This window comes from Leptonotus elevatus, chromosome 12, assembly GCF_054856555.1.
Source record: "Leptonotus elevatus isolate MCC_2025b chromosome 12, RoL_Lele_1.0, whole genome shotgun sequence".
Lineage (NCBI taxonomy): Eukaryota > Metazoa > Chordata > Actinopteri > Syngnathiformes > Syngnathidae > Leptonotus > Leptonotus elevatus.
This window is the reverse complement of record NC_141250.1, coordinates 22,809,592-22,836,108: the sequence shown is the minus strand read 5'-3', so window position 1 is coordinate 22,836,108 and position 26,517 is coordinate 22,809,592. Positions and strand designations below refer to the sequence as shown.

Below are 26,517 nucleotides of genomic sequence, written 5' to 3'. Positions count from 1 at the left end.
GTTCCACCGACATCAAGCCAACAATTACTATTGGATTCGTGGTCATTTGGGAACTCACGAGTTAACCGGTCGTTGCTTGCAGGGCTGCGCTGCAAAAGCCTCGGAAGTTCATTGCTTCAATGAAGTGCACGTGCAATTTGGGGGGGGGGGGTACACTGGTGCCTTGCAGACAGTTGACTTCATCAAAAAAATAAAGTGCATATGTGGAGGTGACCGAGGAAGACTATCAACATTTATTAACATGGTCCATGTCACACCGCGGTGAGGTTGTCTTGTCATTTCCTGTTTTATTTTGAAAATTCTGACTCCTTTCGTTTCAGGTCACTTGCCCTTCCTCATGTGGTGTCAGTGTCAACCCTGATTCCTGATTGTGTCCACCTGTTTCCCATTACCCTCATGTGTTAAATGGTCTGCGTCCCTCCTGTCTTGTGCCAAAGTGGTTTCGTCAGAGCCACTCAAGCCAGTTGCAGTCCTCAGCGTTGTTGTCCTGCCTCTTGTGTGAACGTTTTTTTTTTAAATTCAGCTCCCAAAACCAGTTTCACATCGCAATCATGTCCATCATGACGAGGTCACAAAAAAAGCTTCAGCAAGTCATTGCTGAAAATAAGGCAGAGGTGGGCATGGGGGGGCCGGAGTCCTGCAGGTTTTGCATGTTGCCCTTCTCCAACACAGCTGATATATGATCAGCTCATCGGCATAAGTTAGGAGTGAGAAACCTCCAAAACCTGCAGGACTCTGCCCCTCCAGGATCCCGATTGCCACCTCTGCAGTAAGGGGTTTTGTTGTTTTGAATTGGGACACGTTGGCATCTTGTGTTTGATGGAGGTTCGACTATGAAGACGCAATCATGCCTCAATCAACACAGGGAAGTGAGAGAACTCGAACCCAGACCACCAGGTTGGGCGCAAAACCACCTGCCCCAAAGCTAGGGACGAACCTAACCCATGGCGGAACTTGGGAGCATCTGACAGACCCCCGACTGGCAGCCCACCAGTGAGGTCAAAGGGTGCACGGTGAGAAGGCCAAGCCACCCCGCGTCAGTCACTTTTGGTTGCCTCGCTCGGGCCGCGGTTTTCCTCGCCTCGCCCAAGTCATGGGCTTGGCTGCACCCTAAACTTCCTAACCCAAAACCTTGAACCCCTAAAAGCCAACCCTAACCCTGCCCGGGCTCCCTGCTTGGGGCATAGCAATGCGTCTGGACCCCAAATCCAACCCGAGGTCGTGTCACAGCAAGTTGTCAATCAAAACATCTGACATGATGTGACATTTACATTGCTGATGATCGTTTGCAAGTCTGGCGCTCGTCATGACAAACTTTGAGCCAATCCCGTTCCCAGGAAACCGACCTCAAACAGACACAGCCTCGTATTCAAAATCAAACCAGATCAGTCAAAGACTACGCAGTCCAGGAGTTTCTCCCATTTTCTCCATCTTCATCCTGACAACTTGTCAGAATGATTCCACATCACAAGAATTCTCTTCAGTCTCTTTTTGGTGGGTCAACACGCGATTAACTTGCCTGCCAAAGTTGATCAAACTGGCTGAAATTTCAAACTAGTCATGATCGGAGTTTTTCATTTTTCAGCAGATTCTTTTCTCTATTAAAAAAAACTAACAAATATCAAATGCAATCAAAGGCCGTTGGAAAGCAGGTCAATTTGTCTCTGGCTTAAGACAATGACTACATTTAGCCGAATATTGGCAATACTCCGGCTTTGGAAAGGCCATGTCAACATGCGCAAAAGCCCCAAAATGCTCTTTTTGGTATTCTTAACAACCCGAACCCTGGCTTAGCCTTGAGCTAACGCGATCGGGTACCTCCTTTGAACAGAACATTTGGTTTATGCTCTATTCCCAAGCAGTCTTGGTCTTGTGAGCACAGGATCTACTCGTATGCGTGGCGGCCATCTTACGTTGCCACTCACAAAGTGACCCTCGCTTGAATAGATTGATTTCTCCGCGGCGTTGTCACATTATTGTCTGTCCGTACGGTGAAAATGCCACAGTGTGTATCGACAGTATATGCACACGTGTGTGTGTGTGTGTATAAGTCCGTGCGGACGCAGATGTAAACAAACATGGCGACGCAGCACAGCTGCACACTTTTGGAGCAAAAAGCAAATCAACAACTTTATTAGTGTGGTGCGTGACATGAATGGAATGTGTTTTATTGATCGTAGAAAGTTCAAGTGGAAACGACGCATAATCATGTCCGTGTGTCACGGTTGCGATCAGGATATACGCTATATACACGAGCAACTGAAACAAGGTTTCAGAAAAATGATCATTTTGACCTTAACCCGAATATTGACTGCGTGTCAACGTGCTCGTCAGTCAGTCAATGATGTCATCCTGCTTTTCTTGAGGAAGAACATAACAAGACTTGCAGCGTTTGTTTGCCTTGCTTGTTGTCGTGTTGTTTTCACACGTCTAATTGCAAGCGGCTGTCATCATAACACGCTAATGGGCCAAGGTGTGAAACAGCGGCGAAAACATGGCCGACCCATTCGCTTGGGGAAAGCTCCAAGGGCGTCGTCCAGGCGGGGACGCAAAAGGCACACTTGAACGTTGATCACAGAACGATACGGCTCAATGACAAGCGATACGTTGGAACGTATTACAACATGCTTGATGTTGAACTTCAAAAGTCGGATATCCACTCGGATATTCAGGTCAGCGGACCAAACCCAGAAAACAGGTGACCCATGATTGGTCGTTACCGACAAACATCATTAAGCATATCATTTTTACATGTATTTAAGGCAAGTTGTAAAATGTCTGAAGTCCACACAAATGTTCTCCAATTTGGATACTGTAAATGTATAGGACCGTATGCCGATAAACGTTTCTTGGGAGGAGCAATATGGCGGCCTCGCCGCTTCAAAAGTCTTGGCCTATCGGCTATCCAGTCATATATTCAGATCAGCGGATTCATACGTCAAACCAATTAAAAAGGCATTTTGACTGTTAAGGTCTTTCTTATTTACTTTCTCATTCATGTTTGTGTTCTCATTCTTATCCGCATCTAATCGCAAACAGCCGTCCTATCGTCGTACCCAAACTGGAGCTACTTATTGCTTCAGTGTCTAAGAATCATGGGAAGTCCGACTCGCCCCTATCTGCGTAGCATATTTCCAATGTTACAATGCGGGTAAACGGAACAGCCATCTTAAAAAAAAAAAAAGGAGGTGGGATAACGGGGAGTGCATTCATTGGTTTGCGCTGTTGAACTGTAAACCAAGATAGCGTTTAGCATTAGCTAAAGCAGTGTCCCGATTGTCATCCTAGTTTGGGCGTGTGGCTAACTTGTGTCAAATGTTTATTAGCAGGTGGCTAACATATTTTGTGTGTTTGTTAGCATAAAGCTAAGATGTTCATGAGAATGTCACAAATATGTATTAGCATATTGCTGCCAATGTTGAGTTATTAACATTGTTTTTCAGTTTCAATTTATATTTTAGCCGTTTTGGATTTAGTTAACTCAGTATAGCTCAATGAATAAATATTGTCTATTGTATTCTTATCTGTCTCTCTCGCCTGAGAAGAGAAGGGAGTGTAGCCTGGTACCGGTCTCAGTCCAAGGACAGGCTGATTTATTATTGTTTAGGTCTAATCTGATTTGTATTCCTGGGAACTTCTGCCTTTTTGTGAATGGGAGGAGACTTTTCGTATTCACCCACTTTTCAATAAATAATGATGTGCAGGAGAAGGAGGGGCACACTTTTGAACAGAACACTGCTTGGGTGACTTCAATTGTGTGATCAGAAGCTTCTGATAATGATACCTTTGCAAAGGGACTTCTTCACCAGAATCTCACCATTCAGTTAATTGAACACGCAAAGAGTACAATACCAAATATTCTTATACTCTAACACCATCTAATAGCATGTGGCTAACATGTTTGAAACAACAAGATAGTAATGATCAAATGTGAATGGCAGGATTTGAAAATGAAAGCAGATCCAACAAACGCTTGTCTTCCCCTTTGGTACATTCAGTGCAAAATATATATTTATACACACGACAGGACAGATATGCTGTACATTTACAGTTATATACAAACAAGAGACAAACATGATGACTGCACACGGTCCACATACATGTGTTGTTGTTGTTTTTTTGTCAAAACAGCCCTATGGGTTCATCGCTTGCGTTGAACCATAACCATCGACCTATTACTAAGATAGGCGGGACACGCACGGAAAGGGACATTTTTGGGGCAACATGCCGTACTAGACACATTCAAACTACATTGCACATTCCCAGAGCTCATTCAAAGTGACTTATGCGGACTACCTATGTAGCACTCTTTATAAGTTTCGACCCTCGGATAGGACCAGGTAAAGCACGAGGGGCCCATGACAGTGATTTCCACTAGGGGGGGGTTGGGTGGGGGGCGGACACATCAAATTCATCTCAATCGATTTCCCCCCCCGATTACAATATCCTCATGCAGAAAAAGCTAACAAGGACAGTCAGTGTCTTGCAATAGTTGAGCATGCAATATCAAGTTAGCACACAATGCCGTCACAGGTTTTACGGCCCCCAGCGCAGCTCACAGAGCCGACCAAGAACCACTCACATGCATGATGGGATATAAAAGTCTTGCCTTGGCGTCTCGCAGCACGCGCGCGCGTCGCCGTTACCCAGCGCTATTCGAGCCTCAGCCGCTCGAGCTCCACAACACTTGTTTGTACACTAAGGTTTCATTTTGCATGCACCCCCGTAGAAAAAAACAACAACGACTTTTTGTTGGCAAGGAAGTGTAAGACGGCGCGAAAGGGGTTTTAGTCGTGTACGCAACAGTCTGTCTTACCGCATGCTGTCAAGGCAAAAGTAGTGAGCGGTCACACAAGTGGTACGTCAGGTAGATCATTAATACAACAGAACCAAGTTGGTGGATTGGATGGCTTTTTGTTCTTTGCGCAGGATCACGTGACACCACCCGGCTGTAAACAAATAGTGCTTGAACCACAAATGCAACAATCAGTCATTCTTCACCAAAGGACACGATCGACCTTCTCAAAAGCAATTTGTAGGATATTCAGGGAAAAGCTGAGACCAACAGGAACCGTCAGACGACATCTTTGACATGAAATGATCATATTTTTCTCAATTTCATCATTATTAAAGTCTCATAGACTACTTTTGTAATACTGGCCTTGACAAATGTTACAAGTGGCCTGGAGTTGAAGGAAGGAAGCCTCAACGTTTAGTCGCCCATCTGTCTAGAATTCGCCCCCAACCCAACTTCTTTCTTCTTCCAACCAAAATGGCGGACTCCCCTGTTCAACTTCAGAAATGGGACCTTGAGACGTTTTCCTGTGAGTTCTGTTATGATAAGACATGTTTACCAAATTTCCAGCCTATGTTTGTTTTTCCTAAAGGGGCGAAGGTTTGCGAGTGCTTGCAAAGGTAGCGAATGTTGGTTTCTTGGCAGGGTTCGTCATGGTCAACTCAACGGTATGTTTTGTGTATCCTTTTACCCTTTTTTAAGCAATATACTATAAACGAATTGCCTTAATGTTTTATAGCCTTGTCTTCTTTGAGTACAATTGACACACACACCCACATATATATATATATATATATATATATATATATATATATATATATATATATATATATATATATATATATATATATATACACACACACACACACAGATAAACAATACAGAATATTGAGCTATAGCGTTGACAAGCATTTACCAAGGTGCGTTAGCACACTCTAGTGGATGGAAACAGAATCGTTGCAGTAAATCACACAAACACCGTGAAATATAGCAACATTAGTTAAACAATGAAACAAGACTAATGCGAACCTCTCTCCCTTTTCAATCAGGTGTGCTAAAGAATTGTTCAGTGAATTACTTGTAAACTTTTCTCCGTTTTTCTGTGGCGCGCACTCATCTTCTCTGCACTTAGAAGTTGGCGCTACGACTACTTGCGGTTACGTCAGTTCCTACCGGTTTACGAGACCTTTTCCTGCATTCTTCAAAATAAAAGCAACAACTATATTATAATAGCACAATAAAACAAAAGACCCAAAATAATAGCAGGGTCATTTACAGCTGTCCGTGAACGTCTAACGAACGTCTTTGTGATCTTGAAGGTAAAATGTGCTTAATTCTTCAACAAACTGACCAAAGTGGGAGCTTTACACCAAACGTGCCGATAATAGACATCTTATTTGTTGAGTCCTAACAGCAAGTTGACCTGGATGGGATTTTATGTTTAAGGACTGTAAATGCCTCTCCTGGTTGTGTTTGCCAAATGCATTCATGAAGACCATCAAGTACCCGTAATTAAACACAAACGTTTTCCAGCCATTTCATTTCCTTGCATATCCTACAAATGACCCGTCGGCGCGTTGCTTTTACAGAAGAACTCCACAAGGAGCTTTGAGCGGCGAACTTGCGAAAGTCCCACAAATGGCCGTCCAACTCCGGCTTCCCAAGTGTGAGCTTGCGCTCATGGCTTGAGATTCATACGTATACATTCAGTCACATTTGGAATACATTCATGTCTAATTCCTGTGCATACCTTGGGGCAGGCGTCACCTGTCTTTGCAAAGCCAGCTGCAGGCCACGACTCATGCAAGAGAGGGAGTTCAAATTTCTACGGGGTCCGAGAGGCGCGTCGGGCGAGTAAACGCATCCGTGCAGTTACTTTGCAGGGAAGTGCATCGGATGTTTGTCTGTGGTGTTGCAGGACCGAGTCACTGCTATCGTCAGGAGTACAATATTGATGATTTGTGACACCTGATTTCACCCTCCTGCTATGTTAAGTGGATATCAAATGCAAATGGAGAAAAATAAGTTCTCTAATAGGAGCCAATCAGGGTATTCGTCCTGGAATTTGCTTAAAATTAAAGCAAAATGGCAGACTTGCGTTCAATTTCAGGCCAACTTGAAGCTTTTTCACGTCTGAATTTTATATCCATCGGTGAAAGCAGCCATTTCTAGTCAATTCCATGCATCAGCCCCAATTCACAGTAAAATGGCTGACTTCCTGGTTCATTTTAGCCGCGCTACCTCGGGACTTGTCTCGTTATGGTAGACACATCCACCACATCCAGTTTTGTGTTGATCGAAGTACAAGCCCAAGAATTCACCCCACTGTCTGCTTCAAACCAAAATGGCCGACTTTTAAAGTTTAGAAGCCTTTTTTTGTGGGTTTTTCATTTTCACCCGATTTGATGACAAACCTTATGGAACTGTTGCTTGGGGCTGATCTTCTATCAAATTTTCTATCAACGAATAACCCAGTATGTTTGATTTCAACCAAAATGGCCGACTTCCTGACGAATTTTAGGCGTGCGTCCTTAAAGACGCTCATTCGCAGCAGTAAAAAGTGAATATATTGTCCATAATCAATGTGATAACTTATTTTTCATGTACAATGAACACTTTTAAACACAAATGTTTCCACTTGCTGTCGACTGATGATGACATCACCTTTGCTGAGGAAGTAGGTAACGACCAACCGTAGCTCAATTTGCTGACTAAACCCAGAAAACAGGTGAGCCGTGATTGGTTGTGAGTTAAGAGTTTGGGGGTCTAACTTTCAAAGTGAGTGAGCATCGGGGGGGGGCGGGTCATGCTCTGGACCCCGCAAATGCCAACATTTTCACCAGATCCCGGCGCTTGCAAAATGTGGGGGACTTTTTCGGGGCACGGCGTAACCAATATGAAAACCAGACGTAGCAGGAGGGTTACGAAGCGCATTCTGTCCCAAAAGCAACGTCTGTTTCGATGCGCTCGTCCGTGCCGTTAAACATGAGCGAAGAGGAAAATGTGAAATTAGTATGAAGTCAGCAGACACAGTTGGGAGGTCCAGCGAAGGTTCTTCATTGTCTCAATTTAAGGTGCAGAAGGACAAAGGGTGAATCCAGTAAACCCATTGCAGTTAACCCAAGAGATAAAGCACACGTGTGCGGCTCGGCAAAGTCAGGTATCATCGGGCCGCTTTGGGAAACCGCTTTGCGGGGTTCTCCTCTCTCCTTGGAGGTGAGATGTCTTTGGAAGAGGGGGGGGGGGGGGGGGGTCACTCCAAACCGAAGGTGCTGGTCTCCTCCACGGCCGTCACCAGCTTCTCGTACAGCATGGAGAAGGACGGGTAGGGAGGCAGGTCCAGTCGATTGAAGCACGTGTGCGCTCTGGAGAACATACAGGCATTGGATGAGAGTGTGCTTGTTTGTTTTGTTTGTTTGTTTTTGGGGGGTGGGGTCATGTTTGGGCCCCTAAAATTGATATTTCAACTCGTTTTCAAAAACGGCAAACTCTTCAGGAATGGTGAAAATCCACAAAAGTGTGAACTAATAAAAACTAACAGAACCACCCTGAAAACTAATTAAAACTAACTAAATTAAAACAATTAAAAAACGAAATACAAAACTAACTAAAATGACAATTCCAAAACTATAATAACGCTGGTCGCATTATGACCACCCAATTTTGTGTCGGTCAGTGAAATGAGTGTTTGTGGCAGATTTTTTTCCTTCTCACTCTCTAATTAAGGGTGAGCCCTGCCTTTCACCCGTAATCTGCCCCAAACCAAAATGGCCGACTTCCTGTACAATTTAGCGCATGGACTTTTGAGACTTTTTTTATGTGTCCTGTAATGACAGACATGTCTGCCAAATTTCATGTTGATTGGTAAAACCGGTGTCCGGTGCAGATTTTTTTTTGTTCTCCCAACTTTCGAAGAAAATCCAAAGGCTGGAATTCATTCCAAATGGTTGCTCTGAAACAAAATGGCCGTCTTCCTGTTCAGTTCTGTGCAATGGCGCCGTTGTGATGACATCATGTTTAATTGCGATCCTACCTGGGTAAGGATGTGATCTTCCCCCACTTCTCCACGCAGAACCTGCGAGGTCCGTTACTTCCACGTAGCGAAGCGAAGCCCTCATAAGGAATACTCGACGTGCCTGTCACAAACTGCGCAAGGAACGTTCCAAAAAAGGACACATGAGGGCGGCAAAGGGACGATACGCAAAGTGCTTTATACATAAAGTTGAGTTGAGTTGCTTTACAAAAGTGTGAAAATAAATAAGTCCATAACTTTTTCTTTTGTTTTCTTTTTCAGCGAGGCAGTACAGCCTAATGGCCAGACGGTGGCAGCATGCGCGCATGTGCGGGTCCACGTGCCCTACCTGCAGCAGTCGCAGCCTCTGCTCGTTGTTGAACCTCTCCACAGCTGCCCAGAACCAGCGTATCACTATGTGGTTGTCATGGTAACCTGGAGGAGGGAGGAGGGAGGAGGGAGGAGGGAGGAGGATGACGGCGGAGCATGAGTCAGAGGAATAACAAATAAGCGCCGCTTCCTCGTCATTTGGCGAACGTTGACTTTTGAACGGCACTTCCATGCTTAGCGGACGTCCGTCATCGAAAGTCCGCCCGTCGATGTCGATGCGTTGATTAAAAGAGGCCCTCATTGAAAAGGACTCATGCTTTGCTTTCTCTTGGCAGCTCCTCAGGCAAACGCGCGCACGCACGCGCGCGCGCACAGCACAGCACAGCGACGTTTCGTGTTGCTTTTGTTTCTTTGCCATCAGTTCGGCTGTATTCATTCTTATATGAAAATAGATACATCACTTTATTTTATAATTGTATTATTTATTCACTTCATTCATTTATGTTTTTAATTGTTTTAGTTGTTTAATTATTTTTTTAAATAAAAGCAAAAAGTTTGTTCACACATTACTCTTTAAAAAAATAAAAGAACATATTTTTGTTACTATTTAATTTTTTTGTTATTTTTGTGGAAAAAAATTATTTTGTGATTAAAACTGTAATACAGTATAAATAATTTAATATAATATTTTCAGATTTGCATTAAAATAAATCCTGTATTTATTATACATAAAATATTTTTATTAATTTAGTTTTTTATTTTAGTTAATGAAGCTATTTTTTTCCAGATACTTTACTTCATATTCAGATTACATTGATAATATCATACTTTTAAAATATGTATTGTACGGTATTTTGTTATTACTTAAAAAAAAAACTTTTTTTAATGACTTCATTTTTTTCTAGATGCATTTCCTCACAATTTTTACATTAAATTAAATAGCTTGTGTTTTGCTTATCTCTTTGTTTTAAAAATGTTTATAAAATAGTTTCATTTTGTTATTTTATTTTGAATATACATAACCAGATACGTTATTTTCCTTACATAATTAATTAAAAAAATACGGTATTAATTTTTTTAATGTTAATGCTGTTATATTAATTTTAATTAATGAAAGTAAAGTACTTCATGTTCATACTATATCCAGACTATGATATACTGTATATTTTAAAATATTACTAACTTTGTCATGTTTTTTTTAGTGCTGTCAAAGTTAAAGCGTTAACTGATTAATTAATCACAAAAAATGATCGCATGAATCATGAATTAACATAGATTAATCGCACTATTAATTTTGACCATAGATGATCATTTAGCGTGACAACGGATGGCTACGTTTAAGGTAGCACAGCTTGTGTTTGAGCAATAAACATAATTTCACGCATTTAAGTCAAGCATTTAGTAAATGTTTGCGTATGACATTTAGAATATTTGTTCATGTCAAAAATATTGGGGTCATTTTTTTCCCATTTTAAATTATGCAAGTAATTAATGGATCCAAAAACGTTGACATAACATGAAATGTCAAAAGAATGACCACATAACCAGTGCTCTTCAAAATTGGAGGGAAAAGGGCTTTTTTATTAAGCGATTAATCGTGATTAATCAAAATTCTAAGATGTGATTAATCTGATTAAAAAATTTAATTGCTTGACAGCTCTTTAAAAAAAATTTTTTTAAATTAAAGTGACTCACTTTTTTCCCAGATACTTCACTCTTATCATTTACTTGATATAAAAAATAAATAAAATAAAAATCAGGATCGCTCGTTAAGTCATGTGAGAGGAAAACATCCCGTGATATTCTGGCAAAGCTGTCCAAACGGGAGCAAACATTTCGTCGGGCGTTTGTGCTTGTCCAACTGACCTCCTCTGTACTCGGTGTTGTTCCTCCAGTCCGCCAGGTCGATCTCAGCCGTGCCGGCGATCACCAGCTCCAGCTCCCTGGCGTCAAACACCGACACCAGCCGCACGTCCACCACCTGAACAACACAAAACACGGCACAAAATGGCAAATACCCAAACGGGAATGAGAGGTACCTTGAGATGTGAATTCCGCGACTGTGCTTGTATCTCAAAACACACTATCTCAAATCCTCTTTCTCCATTGAAATGAATGGAAATGCAAATAATCCGTTCCAGGCCCCCCAAAACCTCCCAAGTGTCTTTTTTTCCCCACGATAGAAATTGCACTGATAAACAAAACAAAACAAAAACAACAACTACAAAACATTTGCTTTCCACAAACACAAAAAAATACGAGCACAAAACGCAACAGTACCTAATGTATTGTCCTTCCTTTCCCTTCTTCTACGGGCTCGATTGGTGTTTGGAAAACTAGCTTAACTGCGCATTAGCGCCACCAACTGATCTCGTCCTTCTACTGCAAGGAAACCAATGTGAATTGACAGCAGCCAGATGTTGTAACATTTGTTGGCTGTTCTGAAGCACACTCCCATTTCAATTTGTTCCTCATATCTCAAGACAGGCGATGGCTCGTATCTCAAAAAGCGTGTCAGTCGAGGCACTTGTATCTCAAGACATGGCTGTAATGGCAAATTTGGAAAAAAAGTTGGATGTGGTGAATTTTGTGCCTGGCTTGAAGACGGCATGACGTGCCTCGTAGAAACCTCGGACCAGGCTCTCGGTCTGCTGAGCCACGCCCCTCTCGATGCGCCACTTGACCATGCGCTCGATGTACTCCTTCTTGTTCTTCTCCGACACGGGGATGCCGGCCCCGCCCGGCTTCAGCTCTCGCTCGGTGATCTGCAACGGAACACAAGTACTTCTACAGAAAAGTCACTTTGAGGGCGATTTATAGCATGGAGGACCAAAATTTAAAATAAATACATGACTAAATAAACACATGAATAAATGTGAAAGTAACAATGGATATAAAAATATAATTCAAAAATTCAATACAAAAAATAAATATAAATGGAAATAAAAACATCAATATAAAGATTATATTATTATTTTTTTGTATTTAATTTTTGAATTATATTTTTTATATCCTTTTTATTTTCACTTTTATTCTTTCATTTATTTATGTAGTCATTTATTTATTTATTTTAATTTTGGCAGTTTGGGTCCTCCATATTACAGTACTGGAGTTGTTTGATTTGAACCTGGGCAAGCATTGGTGGATTTATGGTAGTTTTATTTTATCCTGCACAACTTTTGGGGGATTTACAGTTGTTGTAATTTTTTACCTGTGCCACTTTCAGGGAGTTTTATCTGCTTAATTTTTACGGTAGTTTGATTTGGCTTGCTCCTTTATTAGGGGATTTACGGCAGTTGTATTTGCAACTTTTGAGTGTGTGTGTGTGTGTGTGTGTGTGGGGGGGGGGGGGGGTATAATAATTTTTTGTTTTAACCTGCACAACATTTGATGGATTTATTATTTATTATTGATGGTCTTATGTATTGATCCGTGCCATTTGGGGGGATTTTCACCCTGTTCATTTCAAACTCTGCAACTTTGGGGAGATTTAAGGAAGCTCGACTACTTCTAAATGTATTCAGCTGTTGAGTCTCACGTGTGTACCTGTCCAAAGACCTCCTCATTGACCGTGAACGTGAGGTCCAGCATGTCCTCGATGTCGTTGTCCTTCATCCACTGCAGGCTCTGGTGGAACTCCTCGTCCAGGAACTCCAGGTCACTCAGATCACATGGTCTGCACAAGTGAACAGGAAAAAGCAGCATCAAACATCTCAAAAGTCATGCATGTTCATGTGTCAAAATGGTATCATTATAAATTCCATAAAAATGGCATCGTTTTTAAATTAGATTTACAGAAATCTTCTCGAAAGTTGGCTAGGTATAAAATAAGTTCAGCAGGTCAAAATGAAACTACCGTAAATCCCCACAAGGGGAAAATAAATAAATAAATAAATGAATAAAACAACAGCAAAGTCCCTCAAAGTTTCTAAAGATTATCCTAAATCCACCAAAGGCTACACAGATTAATGAAGATTTTTAAAAAAATTGCCCTAAATTTGCACGTGGCATCATGAAATTCAATTACCGTCAATTTTGTAAATCTTGCGTACGTTCAAACAAAAATACCGTAAACCCCGGGCAGCCCCACCCTCGTCCCGCAAAATTCACGCAGGTAAAAATGTACGTCTAAAGACAGTCATGTGGTAGAAAGTGTCGGGTTGCGGGACTCACATGCGCAGAAGCCCCTTGTAGAAAGGACGAGTAAAGAAGGCATCCAGCAGGTACTGATGGACCAGAGCCAGTCCCAGAATGCGGCCGCTGAAACGAAACCTTCCGGCACAAAAACACACCTGCGTCAATCAAGGTCATTTTCGATAACGTCAACTAACAAAATAATGCCCAAAAAAAAAAGAAGGAATAAGCTTCCAAATTGAATACATTTCCGTTAATGAAGCACAATAAAAACCAAATTGCGTTGAAAAAAACTGTAATAATAGCAAAAATGTTGTTGTCAATTAATATCAAACATTAGCTTTCAGGGTTCATTTTAAAAGTATTTATTTATTTATTCATTCATTTATTTGTGTTACTTGATAAATGAAATGAACTTTTTATAATCTTGCACTTGACGAATTCTCCATATATTAAAAAAATACATCAAATACTAAAACTAATCAAAATATTTGAGGAAAAAAAAGACTAATAATAAAAACTAACCATCCTGCTGTAAAAAGCAATTCAAACTGAATTTCAAATACGAGCGTCAAACCGAAATAAAAAGTATTCCAACGGTGTTTTCACTTCAGTCAGGTGGAATGAAAACGTGTAAAAGGTCACGACCTCACCATTCGTGGTGATTATCCACAAAGGCCGACATGGGGCTGATTTGGACCGTGTACGTGTCGTTGGCCGAATATTCAAACAGGCCGTAGTAAGGATTGAAAAGCTCTCTGGAAACCAGGAAGAAGAACTCTCTGGAGGGACCGCTGTAGTCCAGCCTGCCCCCCAAAAAAAGAAGGAAAAAAAAAGGTATCGTGACGTTGCTGAATTTCATTTCTGCTTGACGGAAAGTGGGCGACGTGTGATTCAAATGCAATTTGCTCTCACCCGTCCTCGCCTACGAAGCTGACGTAAAGTTTGCTCCTCTGCAGGTCTTTGCGAGAGTAACACATGATTTGGTTAAAGGCGTCCTCCAGAAGGTGGTCCCGCCGTATGACGAGCCTGGGTGCGAGCGCGCACACAAAATCAAGTCACAATTTGTTGTCAGCTATGTACTTCTTTCATGTCAAGACTCGGACTGGCCTTTTAAAGTTACATGTCACGTCATATCAAGGTCGTGTATTATTGGCAAATGCGGTACGATAAGATTACAAGGGGCATAATAAAGATATGCATGTGCGGCCTAACAATCAAAACAATCACACTCAAAGTTAGGTTTGGTGTGTCGAGGCTATATGTGGCGTATTATTAAACTTACATGTGACGTATTACGGTTAGTTGAGGCCAATGAAGTTCATCAGAGGCCTATTGAAGCGACGTGTGGCATAACAATCACACACCTGTTCAGTCAAAACTATCACTCTCAGTTATGTGCAACATGTCAGGGTCAAGTGTGGCATTTAAGTTATATGTGGCATAATAATGTCACGTGGGTAGTTAAAGTTACGTGTGGCCTAACAATCACACACCTGTTCAGTCAAACAATCACACTCACATTTTGGTGTGGCATATTAAGTTGACGTGAGGCAAATTCAAGTTATGCGTAGTCTAGCAATCGCAGACTTGTTTAGTCAAAACAATCATACTCAAAGTTGCGTGTGGCGCATTTAAGGTACACGAGACACGTTAAGGTTAAATGTGGCATAACAATCACACACGTTTTGTGTATGTGGCCTCAAGAGCTTTGAAGTTGAAACATCACTAATGTGTACGTCAAAAATGAAAAAAACAAATCGACGCAATTGATCCGATTTCTTGAAATGTAAACGTGCACGTACTTGACTTTCCCGGGTCCCTGTCCATATCCTTTCGTCTCCAGTTTCCGATAGAAGTTCCTCAGCTTCGCCTCAAAATCTCGCTTGTAGGGCGCGGGAGCGCGCGCGTTGGCTCGTTGGGTGCCTAACGGAGAAAAACGTACAGGAGACAAAGACGATACGGTCAAGACTCCACGGAATTGCTACCCGGGTCACGCGGCTGTCAGTGCAATATTGTCTTGTCTCACCCGGGGAACTCTGCGGAGATGAAGAGAGGTTGTAATTCGGGTGGAGCAAAGGCGGCACGTACGACATCACCTCCTCTTCAAATAAGCTGCGCAGAAAAAAAATGCCGCAAAAATTGCGCTTTTGTCAGGTTGCCGTCCGAGAGAAAAGTGCACAGGACTGACCTGAGCAACATGACGAGGTCGGCGTCCCCGGAGAGCCGCGCCAGGCCCATGGCTCCCTCGCTGCGGATGAACTGCACCTTCTCCCTGCAAACAGGGCAAAGGTTAACTCATTCACTGGCAGCCATTTTCACTGAAGCAACCCCCTTCGCTCCCGGCTGTTTTACGGGATTTGGACTGAAAAAATAAAAAAAAATATGGACGAGGGCCAGCGAAGAGAGAGAAAAAAAGGTTTCCTTTATTACTGACTTTAAAGTGAGAATCCTGCCAAACATTTTTTTCTCTCTCTTTACTGGCCCTAATCCTCTTCCGTATTTATTTTTGGGACCATTGCAATATTTAAAATAGAACGTTTTTATACGTTTTTGGGGAGCAAATGAGTTAATGATGATGATGATGATGATGACGACAGCGGGACATACTTGAGCGAGTTGTTCCTGGCGAGCTCCGGTTGCCTTTCCTGCAGTACCTCAAAGACGTTGGGCTGCCTCAGGAAGGCCACAATCTTGTCGTTGTACGCTGAAGGACGGACGACATTGACAGCAATCATGACAAACGCACTCGGACGACGCCCGCCTGGCGCGCTGCTTCTCTGCCCACGTACCCACGGGCACCACCTCGTGGTACTGGCTGGCGCGACTGGATCCGCTGAAGGTGCTGGAAGGTCGCGGCACGGCCGGCGGGTTGCTTTGCCGAGAGTCGTCGGCCACCTGCGGCAAACGGAGACACTGAAGGTTTAGGCCGCATCCAAGTTCTGACACCAAGTGGTCTTGCGATACCTTGAGTGACTCCACTTGGGATTTCCCGAGACGCAAGCTGACAATCGCACCATTTTTTTTGCTTTGACTTGCAAGCGTAAATTTGTCTCACCTCGCCGGCGCTGTGGCTGCGTTGTCGGCTCAGATGCTGGCGGTGGGCCAGGAGCCCGGTGGAGCGAGAGCTCTGGAGAGGCAGCCGCGGGTCGATGAAGGTTGTGGAGCGACAGTTGTGATCCACAAAGAAGGGCTGAGGGGGTGAGACGCAAACATTTTTAGGGGTCAGGTCGCAGGCACGCATCCATTCCGAGTCTGCCTCTTGCATGCCAAAACTAGTGGAATAGTGAGGCATAGTGTCAAGACCAGCCAAGTGGTTTTTGGAATCTTGGAAGAAAACGGAGCACTCGGAGAAAATAAATAAAATAAATCTCAGACAAATCAACTGCACTTTAGCAAAAAATGTAGTATAAGCTTTTTTTTTCTTTCCAATGACTGTTCTAGTGGAAGAATTTACAGAGGGCCAAAATAATAAAGGATTTGCTCAGGTCGTCGACTGGCCAACACTATCGAGCATGCATTTCACTTGCTATAGAGTGAAGAGAAGTACGCCGCAAAACAATAAAGGAGAGCGGCATCAAGAGCAAGAATTGGAAGGTTTTGGACATGGCCAAGCAAATCTCCAGACTTGAACCCCATAGAGCATGCATTTTACCTGCTCAAAAAGAAGGCGATTGAACTAGCAACCCCAAAACTAGCAGTGCCCTAAAAAAAGAAAAGAAACCCTGACAGAATAGCAAGGGAGTTCATCCAAGGACAAGAAACGGGAGCTTCGACGGGCAAAGTCAATATGCAAATGAATCTCTTGACTTAACGTCGTATTAAGAAAGCATAACTGCCATGAATAAAAAAGAATAAATCCCAACAGTGCCAAAACAGCAACGTTTTTGGGTGGTGAAAAGCAGGAGGCTGTGCAGCAGCCAATCTGCAGACTTAAACCAAATAGAGCATGCATTTTTCACCCTCTCAAACGGAGACTGAAGGGAGTAAAACCCAAAACAAACAGTGCCATTAAGTTGAAGGCTTAGGACGAGCCATGTCGCACCGCAGACGAGAACCGTATCGAGTTTTTTTAATGTTCGTGTATGAAAATGAGCGGGAAATTGAAAATGTCTGCCGCTCACCTTCCCGGTGTGGTCGTGTTTCATTTCCCAGCCCCGGGGAAGCTCCAGCTGCTTGTTGGAGAACATGTTGAGGAAGGTGACCAGGTCTCGGTTGTGCTGGTAGCGCTCAAAGTAGTGAGCGTCTCGCCGCACCTTGCTGATCATATGCTTCAGGCAGGTGTTGCTCGTAAACATGCGGTAGGCACTCTGGTCAACACAGCGGGACAGGGTTCGACATTTTCAGCTCGGAAGTCTCGCTCGGGCACGTTTGATTCTATTTTTTACGCCGCCGCCGCTGAAGCGATCAACTGATGTCTGATGATTTGATTTCTATTCTTAGACCTCAACATGCAGCACAATTCTACAAGGGACACGATAAAGAAGGGGACGTGTTGAAATGGACCCCAAATTAGCCCACTTGCAAAGTCATGAATTGAAATGACAACCATGCAGACCATTTGGAGACAGATGAGGACACATTTAGCATGTTGGAATAAACGTGATCGTTAAGCAGCAGAGGACACTGACGGGGTTTGAATGCAGCACAGTAAAGAAGTCGGGACTGCACAGGAACTTGGCGCTGGGCGATTGGAGCAGCAGTGACAGACGGGAACGACTGCTCGAGTGACCCCCGACACTGTCGCGTCTGTACTCTACGAGAAAACAACAGAAAACAAGAACGTATTTCTTGCTGCTCGTCCGCAGCGTGTCAATCTGTCATTGGCGTGTTCAAAGGGACCGGAAATGGAGTGCGGAATCAGTTCCGCTTCTGGTTCAGGGAGCGGGTCAGCAGTGCTCTCCTCTGTTCGATCACTGTTGGTTATGGTTCTTCTGATGCTCTGATATCTGATTGGGGGGGAAATAAAATACAGTGAACAAACGCGCGCACACACAACTGTTTAAAAAAAAAAAATACGAACAAGCAGGAAACCCCGCAGATCAAGAGTTAATCACGTGGCAACATAAAAATACCCTGACATCAACCATATTGAGAACTTGTGCAGGATTCTTCAAAGAAAAATGCAGTCCACGAAAGATGCGTCGAGTATAACGGAAGTCATTGCAATGAAACTGCCTCAGGTGTAACGGCAGAGGAACTCCACTGAACGAACGCACCTTATAACGACCGGAATTGTATTAGACGCGGACATGACCATGTTGTAAACATTGGGACAACTTGAAACATCACTTTGGTTTTAGGTCATTGAAACCCAAAAGGGGGGAATCTAAAGTACAATGAACAGAGAGTGAAGGTCACTTTGTGCCATTGCGGGACTTTACAGAAGAGGACGTCTTATTGTTTGGATTGTCCACATGATTCGGGAAATAATGTTAAGCGTGTATAAATGTGAGACAAGCTCACTGGTGGCCGCCATCTTTTCCACATCAACACAATTGAACATCTGTGGAGCATTCTTAAAAGGAACATCTAAGAACAACTCTGGGAGGCAACTCTTCTCCTCACTCGGCAGCCGGCACAAATTATGAAGGAACTTACAAATTCAAGGGATGAGAACGTCACATCCAAGAGGGTCTCAGTCCCAGCTATAGTTTCTTTTTTTGGGGTGTCCAAATTAGTTTTCCCCCCCCCTCACATATGATCTCTACATCACGGCAGAAATAGGATTCCTTTTGAGTCTCCTTCGGTGGGGAGGAGAATTGAAACCATGACGCCGAATTGCTGTACAACTTGACATTTTTGTCAACTCTCACCTGCGGTTGAGTTGCTCCATCTGCTGAATGGAGTTGGACCGGGTCAGGCCCTGCGGAGCTGGGGGTCCGGTGGGCCTCTGCCACGTTGTAGTTCTGTTCACGTGATCCACAAAAAAGATCCTGCCGTGACTGTCGATCCGGGCCTCCCAGTCTGAGAGAACACAAGCATCAACAGCAACTTCCAAAAGGAGGTCTCGCAAGCTAACAGTTACCTGAAGACTTCATGAACAAAAGTACGCTAGAAGGTACAACCAAATTGATTGGGATATCCGAAACAGATTGCCCCCCCCCCCCCCAAAAGTGGAAGGTTATAGACTAGTCAATATCCAGACTTCAACCCTACAGAACAGTGGTTCTCAACCGTAGTTCTCGAGTACCCCTATCCAGCCTGTTTTCCATGTCTCCCACAAGCAACACAGGTGTTTCAAACCATCAGCTAATCAGCAAGCTTTGCATGAAGCCTGACAACGATCCTCAGCTGTGTGGGCTGGGGGGGGGGGGGGGTAGGGACATGAAAAACGGGCTAAATAGGGGTACTCGAGGACCGGGGTTGAAAACCAGTGCTGCAGTATAGAACATTTACCTGATCGAGAGGAGATTGAAGGAAGTAACTCCTCAAAAAACGCGAATACACAGCGAAGCAAAAACGGAGGGCAAAAAAGTGGAGGATTTCAGACGCATTGAGTCAATATCAAGACCTAACCCCTGCAGTGGTGGGCAAACTCGGTCCTCGAGGGCCGGCGTCCTGCAGGTTTTGGAGGTTTCCCTGCTGCAACGCAGCTGATTCCAATCAACAGGATTGTTACCAAGCTTATGCAGAGCTTGCTGATGAGCTGATCATATATCAGCTGTGTTGGAGAAGGGAAACCTCCAAAACCTGCAGGACTCCGGCCCTCGAGGACCGAGTGTGCCCACCCCTGCCCTATAGAGTGTGCATTTTACCAGCTCAGGAGAAAATAGAACGGAGTAACACCCAAAATGAATCCTAAGTGTAAGATGCTACAGCAAAAGTCTGGAAAAGAATTACAAAAGAAAAACTTCCAGTCCAGCACAATCATATTGCTAACTATCGTGAATTACACAATGTTAACGTTTTGAAGCCAGACATAAAACAACAACAAAAAACCCAAACACCAGTTTCACCCATCAACACAAAATTGCTTAGACATGCCTAGAATAACAAAACACTCAAAAAGTCTAAAGGATCCATTTCAGAATTGCAACAGGAAGTTGACCATTTTCAGCCCGAGGCACAAGTTTCACCAATTGACGCAAAATTCAGTGGGGGTGGATGGTCAAAAAAGTCTCAGGATATCAACCAAGAAGTTGGCCATTTTGGTTTTAGCCAACCTTTTTGAGTACATTCAAGGGCTCGTACTTTTAAGAAACTTTGACTGGAGAATTTGCCAACTTAGAAGCTGGCATCCTAAACAGATGTCAAAAGTTACAAAAATGGCAATAACAAAGACTTACTCGGGGGCAGAGGCTCGTCCACTCGTTGGTAACGGTGAATATCGTGCCGGACGGACGGAAGCGACCGAACAGGATGACCGTTGACAGGTGTCCCTGAGTATAGACCAACAGTACACAATCCATAAAATGAAGATTTATGTTTGAGTGCTTTTTAATTTTTTTATTTAGCAAATGCAAAGTCATCAAGCCAAGCAGTTGCCTCCGGGTTTTAGTCATGTAACGGGTTCGGATTCGGTCTGACAGCCGTTTTGAGATGCAAAGAAAAAGTGAACAAATCTCGCCATACCTTCCTCTCCGTCTGTTTCTGTGGTAACTTGCTCAGACTCGGCAGAGGCCGTCTCCTCAGGCGGCTTGGACTCCTCGCCGTCCGCTTCTTGGGCCACACTGCCCGTCGCCTGCAGACTCGGCTTCCTCGCGCCCATCTCGACGGACTCCAGAGCCATGGTTGCCTCTCCTTCAACCTCGGGACAAGCACCTAGACCGTCACGCTCACGGTCTACAGGCGGACTGGACGGCGGGGTGCCACCAGTCACCTCTCCCCCCGGGTCGATGGCTGCATCGGCCCCTTTTTCTGCTTCCTGTGAAGTTAACGAAAGGAAAAATATCACGTTTTTTTTAAGGGGTAGCAAACACAGTCCCCAAAAAGTTGGACAAAATTCATCCTCTGACACTGGTTTGGCCATGAAAAGGACCCCAGCCCGTTATTGTACCGGAAGTTGGCCATTTAGTGTTTTGTGTGAACAACAGTGAAAGGAGAAGCTTTAAAGACGGGTTTGAAGATGACCATGAACTCACCACAGCAGTGGTCAACGTGACCGGACAACTATCTGACGAAGACATGACTGTCTGCGGGGCTGTGGCCATGGAACACGAGTCCACCTCTGAAGAAGGCTCTTCGTTCGGTCCTCTTCCCACCTCAAGGGCCTCCCCACCCTCTGGCAAAGCATTGTGGGAAGCGGCCTCTGTGAACACAGCTTCCTCTGACTCGGAAAAGACATCTGCTTCCAGAATGTCATCCTGTTCCTGACTGGGCCCCACCTCGGGGGCCACCTGGACTGTCTCTGGTTCTTCCTCCCCAGGCTGCTCTGGGAACAGTTGCAGCTCCGGGGACGGCTCGTCTTCATCAAGCCCACTAATATCCGGAGGGTCCCCGTTAAGAAGCAGTGGGGAAGGCGGCATCGGGGGCATTTCTCCGAACCCGGACCTCTCATCATCTTCATCAGAATCAATGTGCAACATAGCGCTGAGCCGTGTATGCGTGGGGAAGCTGGAGCGCAGTTTTGGTGAGGCTGCGCCCAACGGCCTTTCCCCGGGACCCTTAGGGGCTTCAATAGCATCCAGGCCCTCGCTGAGAGACCTCTGGAGCAACTCGTGTCCCTCCAAAAACCTCGCCCCGGCTCTGACGAGAAATAGCTCCTTTTCTGGGTAGGCCGCCGCCGCCGCCCCGCCTTCCCAGATACCCTGAGAAATCTGCGATCCGGTGGGGGAGGGCCCTGCTGAAACCACTCCTGGGAGGTGATGAGGAAGGTCCTCGTCATCTGAAGGCGTCCCTGGAGCTCCGTTGAAGGTGGAAAGGCCAATGATGGAATCTGGAGAGGCACCTGGCCGGGAACAACACAGTTTCAGCACACATGAGGAACACCACCTGTGAGCCACTTATTTTCAAGGGGAATGCTGTAAGAATAGTTTCACATGATGACGCGTTTTGGGACCAGAGATTGTGGCATATCATAGAACTGAGACTATTAATATAAGCAATAATAGTATATTGGGCGGCTTGGGGGCGTGCCCAGTAGAGTAGTTTTTTTTTTGCTATTCACACTGGGTCTTGGTCCTTAACACTTTACCATCAGGTCCAGTTGAGGTGAGTTCCACTTTGAACTGCAGCTGTCCGCTGACGTGTTCCGTGGGTAGGCGTCGGCACAGGGGAAAAGTCACGGGCTGGACTCTGAAACACCAAAACACAGGATTTGCCTGCATATTTTGGTCATTATTACTTTTTAGTGCAGTCCTACCACACTTGGTAGGTACCTACCCAGGTATTTTCTCAATAAGCCGTTGCACGGGGATGGTCAACTGGCCAAGGAAGCGTTTGATGATGGGCCGACTTTTAGCAAACTTGTCCTTCACCTCGATGTACAGGATGTCTGTCATCAGTGCTACAAATGTATATTTCTGGAAAGAGAGAGACATACAGTACATCAGGAACGGGTTAAGACCGGAGTCGGGGTAGGGTTAGGTTTAGGGATACAGGGTTTAAGTTTGGGGTAAGGGTAGGGGGGTTATGATATTGTGATTAGGGTTCGAAGGTAGCGTTAAGGGGTCAGGGTACACTTAAGGACTGAAAGTTTTGGGTGATGGTTATGGGATAGGATTAGGGGGTTATGGGCTAAAGGTTTGGGTTAAGGTATACGGGTAGGGTTAAGGGGAGGTCAAGTTTCAAGGGTCAATTTAGGCGTAAAGGCTTTAGGGCTATTGTTAGATTAGCCTTTTAGTGTGATCAACGGAAGATTTAGGCTTAAAGTTAATGTGGTTAGGGTTTGTTTAAGGTTGAGATTATTGGATAGCATAGTGACCTCTCCGTGCCAAACGGGATTGACAGTGTTGGCAATGATGGCCGAACGGCGTTCCTGTCCGTGGTGGCTGAACACAGGAAAGACGCTCCTCTTCCCGGGGTGGATGGACATCTTGAGGTACGGATCCGGATGGAAGAACATGCCTTTCTTCAGGCCGATGGCACGTAGATCTGTGAGCACACAACAAGTCGGAGAACTTTTCTGTACCATTGCTCAGGGGTTTTCTGTCGAGGTGCCCGTGCCTAACCATGACTCTAACAATTTGACACTTCATTTGCAGTTTGGGGGAATTTACTGTACAGTCATCGTATTTTCACATATTTATCTCTTCGGGGATGTACGGTACTGAAACGTCAACGTCAACCCACCCGTCAAAGTGAAGCTTATCAGTTTCCGAGGATGTTCGACGCCCACTTGCTCCGCGAGGCCCTCAACCTAAAAAAGTCCAAATGATTAAAAATGATGGTCATATTTGCAAGTTGGGCAAATACTTTGGAACTTTTGAAAATAGGGTGGGGGGTGGGTTGAGGGTTCTCTGCACAAGTCCCACACCAGGACAGCTGTATTCTTCACAGTGATGCAGGGGGTCGTTGCTCGCAGAGCTCCGCTCACTCCGTGGTAGTACTTGAAACAGATCCTGGTCTCCGCTGTGACAAGAGGTAAGCAAGAAGAATTGATGTTGTGAGGAGGGATAAACAGGCCCATGCAACCGCCTTTTGCTTATTTTCTGATTCAGGCTCATTTGTGCAAATCCCTTAGTAGGAACTCGCCAAAATGAAAACCCTGGAATTCGTCCAAAATGGCTGCTTTAAATCGAAATGTCTGACTTTGTGTTCGAAGGACAAAACTATTTTTTATGTGTCCTGCTACGACAGACAAGTCCACAAACATGATGTCTGGATTAGCGTAAGTGGTATCCGTGGCTGCCCTCCCCTGACCCCCCCGAACATTCTAACAACTTGTCAGTCTTGGAATTGGCCCAAAATGGAAACTTTAGGCTAAAATGGCTGACTTCCTGTTCCATTTTGGGCATGGGTTCTTGAGAATTTTATATGCGGCCTGTTATGATAGTCATGTACACTTCTAATAGCCCCGCGAACAGCATTGCTCAGGTGCGAGGACGTCAGTTACTCACGTTCCATGAAATAGGGCCCGGTCTCCAGCCTCCAAACAATCTGACCCTTCTGGGTGCCGTTCACGCCTCGGTTCTTGCAGTCCCACACGTTTGATGGACTGGTCTCATCTGGAGAACAGAACACAACCTGAGACCAATTGGTCCCTCGCATGCTGACATTCCAGAAACAGGAGGGGGAGAAAAAAACAGCCAGACAGAGAAATGCAAAATGAGAACGCTCTCGAGGTCAAACCGTTTAAAGGCAGACGTCCAACACACAAATACACTTTACAAAACCATTTCTTACTTTTCTATTTTATTGTTCGTACTGTATATTATTCTTTGCTGAGGTGAAACATGCTCAAACATGGCAACAGTTGAACCTGCTGACATAGTTCATGCTCAGATCAATGACGAACCAAAATGATCTGAGGGAAGGCGTCATTGAATGTCTGCTTAGTCAAGAAAGGCAGTGGGTGTTAAGACCTTGGCGGAGGTAATGAAGTCCTGCTGCCATACAATCGATATCAAGTGACCTGATGGCAGCGGATGTTTTGCTTTATTTCTTTCGGCCAGTGAATACAGAATTTCTTGTTTTCACCCAGTTGGACATGCCGGTTACACTTTCAGTGGAAACATCGTGTCCACTGGCCGAAAACGGAACCAAAAGTGATTATCTTCCAAGTTGAGTATCTGATCCAGCAACAATCAAGGACTTGGCCTCAGTGTTCCAATACTTTTGGAGGGTCGTGTAGCGTCTTGATAACAAATGTGCCTGTTGAACACGCTTACTCGAGTATTACTTTTCAGCCTTGTCAGAGAGATTGAGCGCCCGATAGCCTTGTTCAGCACTCGCTCGATCCTCTCTGTAAGCACAATTCTCAGTAACGACTGGGGAAAAAATGCGCTAGCTCCATTAGCTTCGCAGTTAGCATCCTGACTTCTCCACGAGCGCCGTCCTAAATGTTTGCATGTCTGGTTATTCAATTGTTGTCAGTATTTTAGAAATAATTAAATAACTGCCATGGACGTGTATTTTTCAAATGGAATCCAACAGTTTAATGCCACCGACGTGTATATTCGCCGAAAGTCAGCTGGGATCTGCTCTGCTCATTTATGACCCTCGTGAAGACCTCTTTGCTGTCCATAGAGACCCAAGCAGATGTAAACAAGCCACTTAATAAAATAATACGTAATTGACATGCCAAAATCATCATCTTACCGATATGGTAGAGTCCGATCCAGTCGGTGGCGTCCACTTCCTCCTTGATGTCCCAGGAAATGACGAGGGTCTGGCCCCGGTTCAGCGTGAAGTCCAGGGTGGACGCGGTCAACGACGACCTGGTTTGCGAGGTCACCAAGTCGGTGTCGCTGTTCGCACGGAGCAGGCCGACGGGCCCGCTCACCATGGACACCGCGTCCAGCGAGGCCCCGCCCCTTTCCGCCAGGCTGCGGAGGTTCTCCGGACTGAGGGTGTGCCTCAGGTTGGGGCTGCGCCTTCGGGGGGCCGAGAGGTGCTCGCGGCTCCCCACGGCCAGATTGGGCACATTGTGGGTGCGGGTCCTGGCTGGGAGGACGGCGGTGGCGAGGGACGGACGCATGATGTGTCCTGACTTTGATTGAGGCGATGCCGTTTAGCGAGGAGGATGGCGGGCTCTGAAGTCCGGACGCATATCGGTGACTCCCGACTAAAGGCGACGTTTTTTACTAGGATTCAGCAGGTTTTCGTGAGGGTTGAGTGAGAACGTGACGTAACGGAACTTCATTGTCTCTGTGGTGTTTTGAAATGTTAGTACCTGGAGACAAGAAAGGACAGGAGAACTCATGAAACCACGTACAGCACAGGTCTCGAACTCTGGTCCTCAAGGGCCGCAGTCCTATGGACGTACCGGATGAGCAATTTGACAACTTTGACTGAATGTGAGGCACATAGCAAACAAAAGCATTGACCCTCAGAACTGAAGGATTTGGAAATGTAAATACCTGGATAGAATCGAACAAAAAATGAGAGTATTTCATATTTCTGGCCATCATATGAGAAATAAAACAATCAAATGTAACAGTCCATCTTCACAGAAATAGACCAGAGGGACACTCACTAAACATTCTCAATCTGGACCGCTTCCACGTTTAATCTCCATTCTATTGCGGATTACAGATTGATTCTGGGAAAATGGCAGGAGGGTCTGATTGTTATGACAATCTAAAAATAGCGCTACTGTAACATTGACAGTACGTGTTCATGAAACACCTGGAAGTGCAGTCAT

The 26,517-nt window shown here is 44.7% G+C and overlaps 1 protein-coding gene across 1 annotated transcript in view; it reads right to left on the bottom strand.

The window, feature by feature from the left end:
• Positions 1 to 3,973: 3,973 nt before the first annotated feature.
• The window catches only part of LOC147165073 (E3 ubiquitin-protein ligase HECW2-like), a 25,833-nt gene continuing 3,289 nt past the window's right edge, over positions 3,974 to 26,517 (bottom strand). Inside the window, exons 2-30 of the mRNA XM_086090690.1 lie at positions 25,473 to 26,046; positions 24,272 to 24,379; positions 23,689 to 23,783; positions 23,505 to 23,571; positions 23,137 to 23,306; positions 22,596 to 22,735; positions 22,408 to 22,508; positions 21,356 to 22,161; positions 20,847 to 21,138; positions 20,561 to 20,653; positions 19,088 to 19,238; positions 18,114 to 18,220; positions 17,903 to 18,027; positions 17,396 to 17,581; positions 16,330 to 16,464; positions 16,064 to 16,169; positions 15,882 to 15,978; positions 15,463 to 15,546; positions 15,301 to 15,386; positions 15,077 to 15,197; positions 14,187 to 14,300; positions 13,925 to 14,077; positions 13,311 to 13,409; positions 12,684 to 12,813; positions 11,756 to 11,902; positions 11,004 to 11,118; positions 9,157 to 9,242; positions 8,829 to 8,941; positions 3,974 to 8,160 (exon numbers count right to left, since the gene is read on the bottom strand). Of these exons, the coding sequence (XP_085946816.1) occupies positions 8,049 to 8,160; positions 8,829 to 8,941; positions 9,157 to 9,242; positions 11,004 to 11,118; positions 11,756 to 11,902; positions 12,684 to 12,813; positions 13,311 to 13,409; positions 13,925 to 14,077; positions 14,187 to 14,300; positions 15,077 to 15,197; positions 15,301 to 15,386; positions 15,463 to 15,546; positions 15,882 to 15,978; positions 16,064 to 16,169; positions 16,330 to 16,464; positions 17,396 to 17,581; positions 17,903 to 18,027; positions 18,114 to 18,220; positions 19,088 to 19,238; positions 20,561 to 20,653; positions 20,847 to 21,138; positions 21,356 to 22,161; positions 22,408 to 22,508; positions 22,596 to 22,735; positions 23,137 to 23,306; positions 23,505 to 23,571; positions 23,689 to 23,783; positions 24,272 to 24,379; positions 25,473 to 25,851 (4,518 nt within the window). The 5' untranslated portion in view covers positions 25,852 to 26,046 and the 3' untranslated portion in view covers positions 3,974 to 8,048. The remainder of the gene's footprint in view (positions 8,161 to 8,828; positions 8,942 to 9,156; positions 9,243 to 11,003; positions 11,119 to 11,755; positions 11,903 to 12,683; positions 12,814 to 13,310; positions 13,410 to 13,924; positions 14,078 to 14,186; positions 14,301 to 15,076; positions 15,198 to 15,300; positions 15,387 to 15,462; positions 15,547 to 15,881; positions 15,979 to 16,063; positions 16,170 to 16,329; positions 16,465 to 17,395; positions 17,582 to 17,902; positions 18,028 to 18,113; positions 18,221 to 19,087; positions 19,239 to 20,560; positions 20,654 to 20,846; positions 21,139 to 21,355; positions 22,162 to 22,407; positions 22,509 to 22,595; positions 22,736 to 23,136; positions 23,307 to 23,504; positions 23,572 to 23,688; positions 23,784 to 24,271; positions 24,380 to 25,472; positions 26,047 to 26,517) is intronic.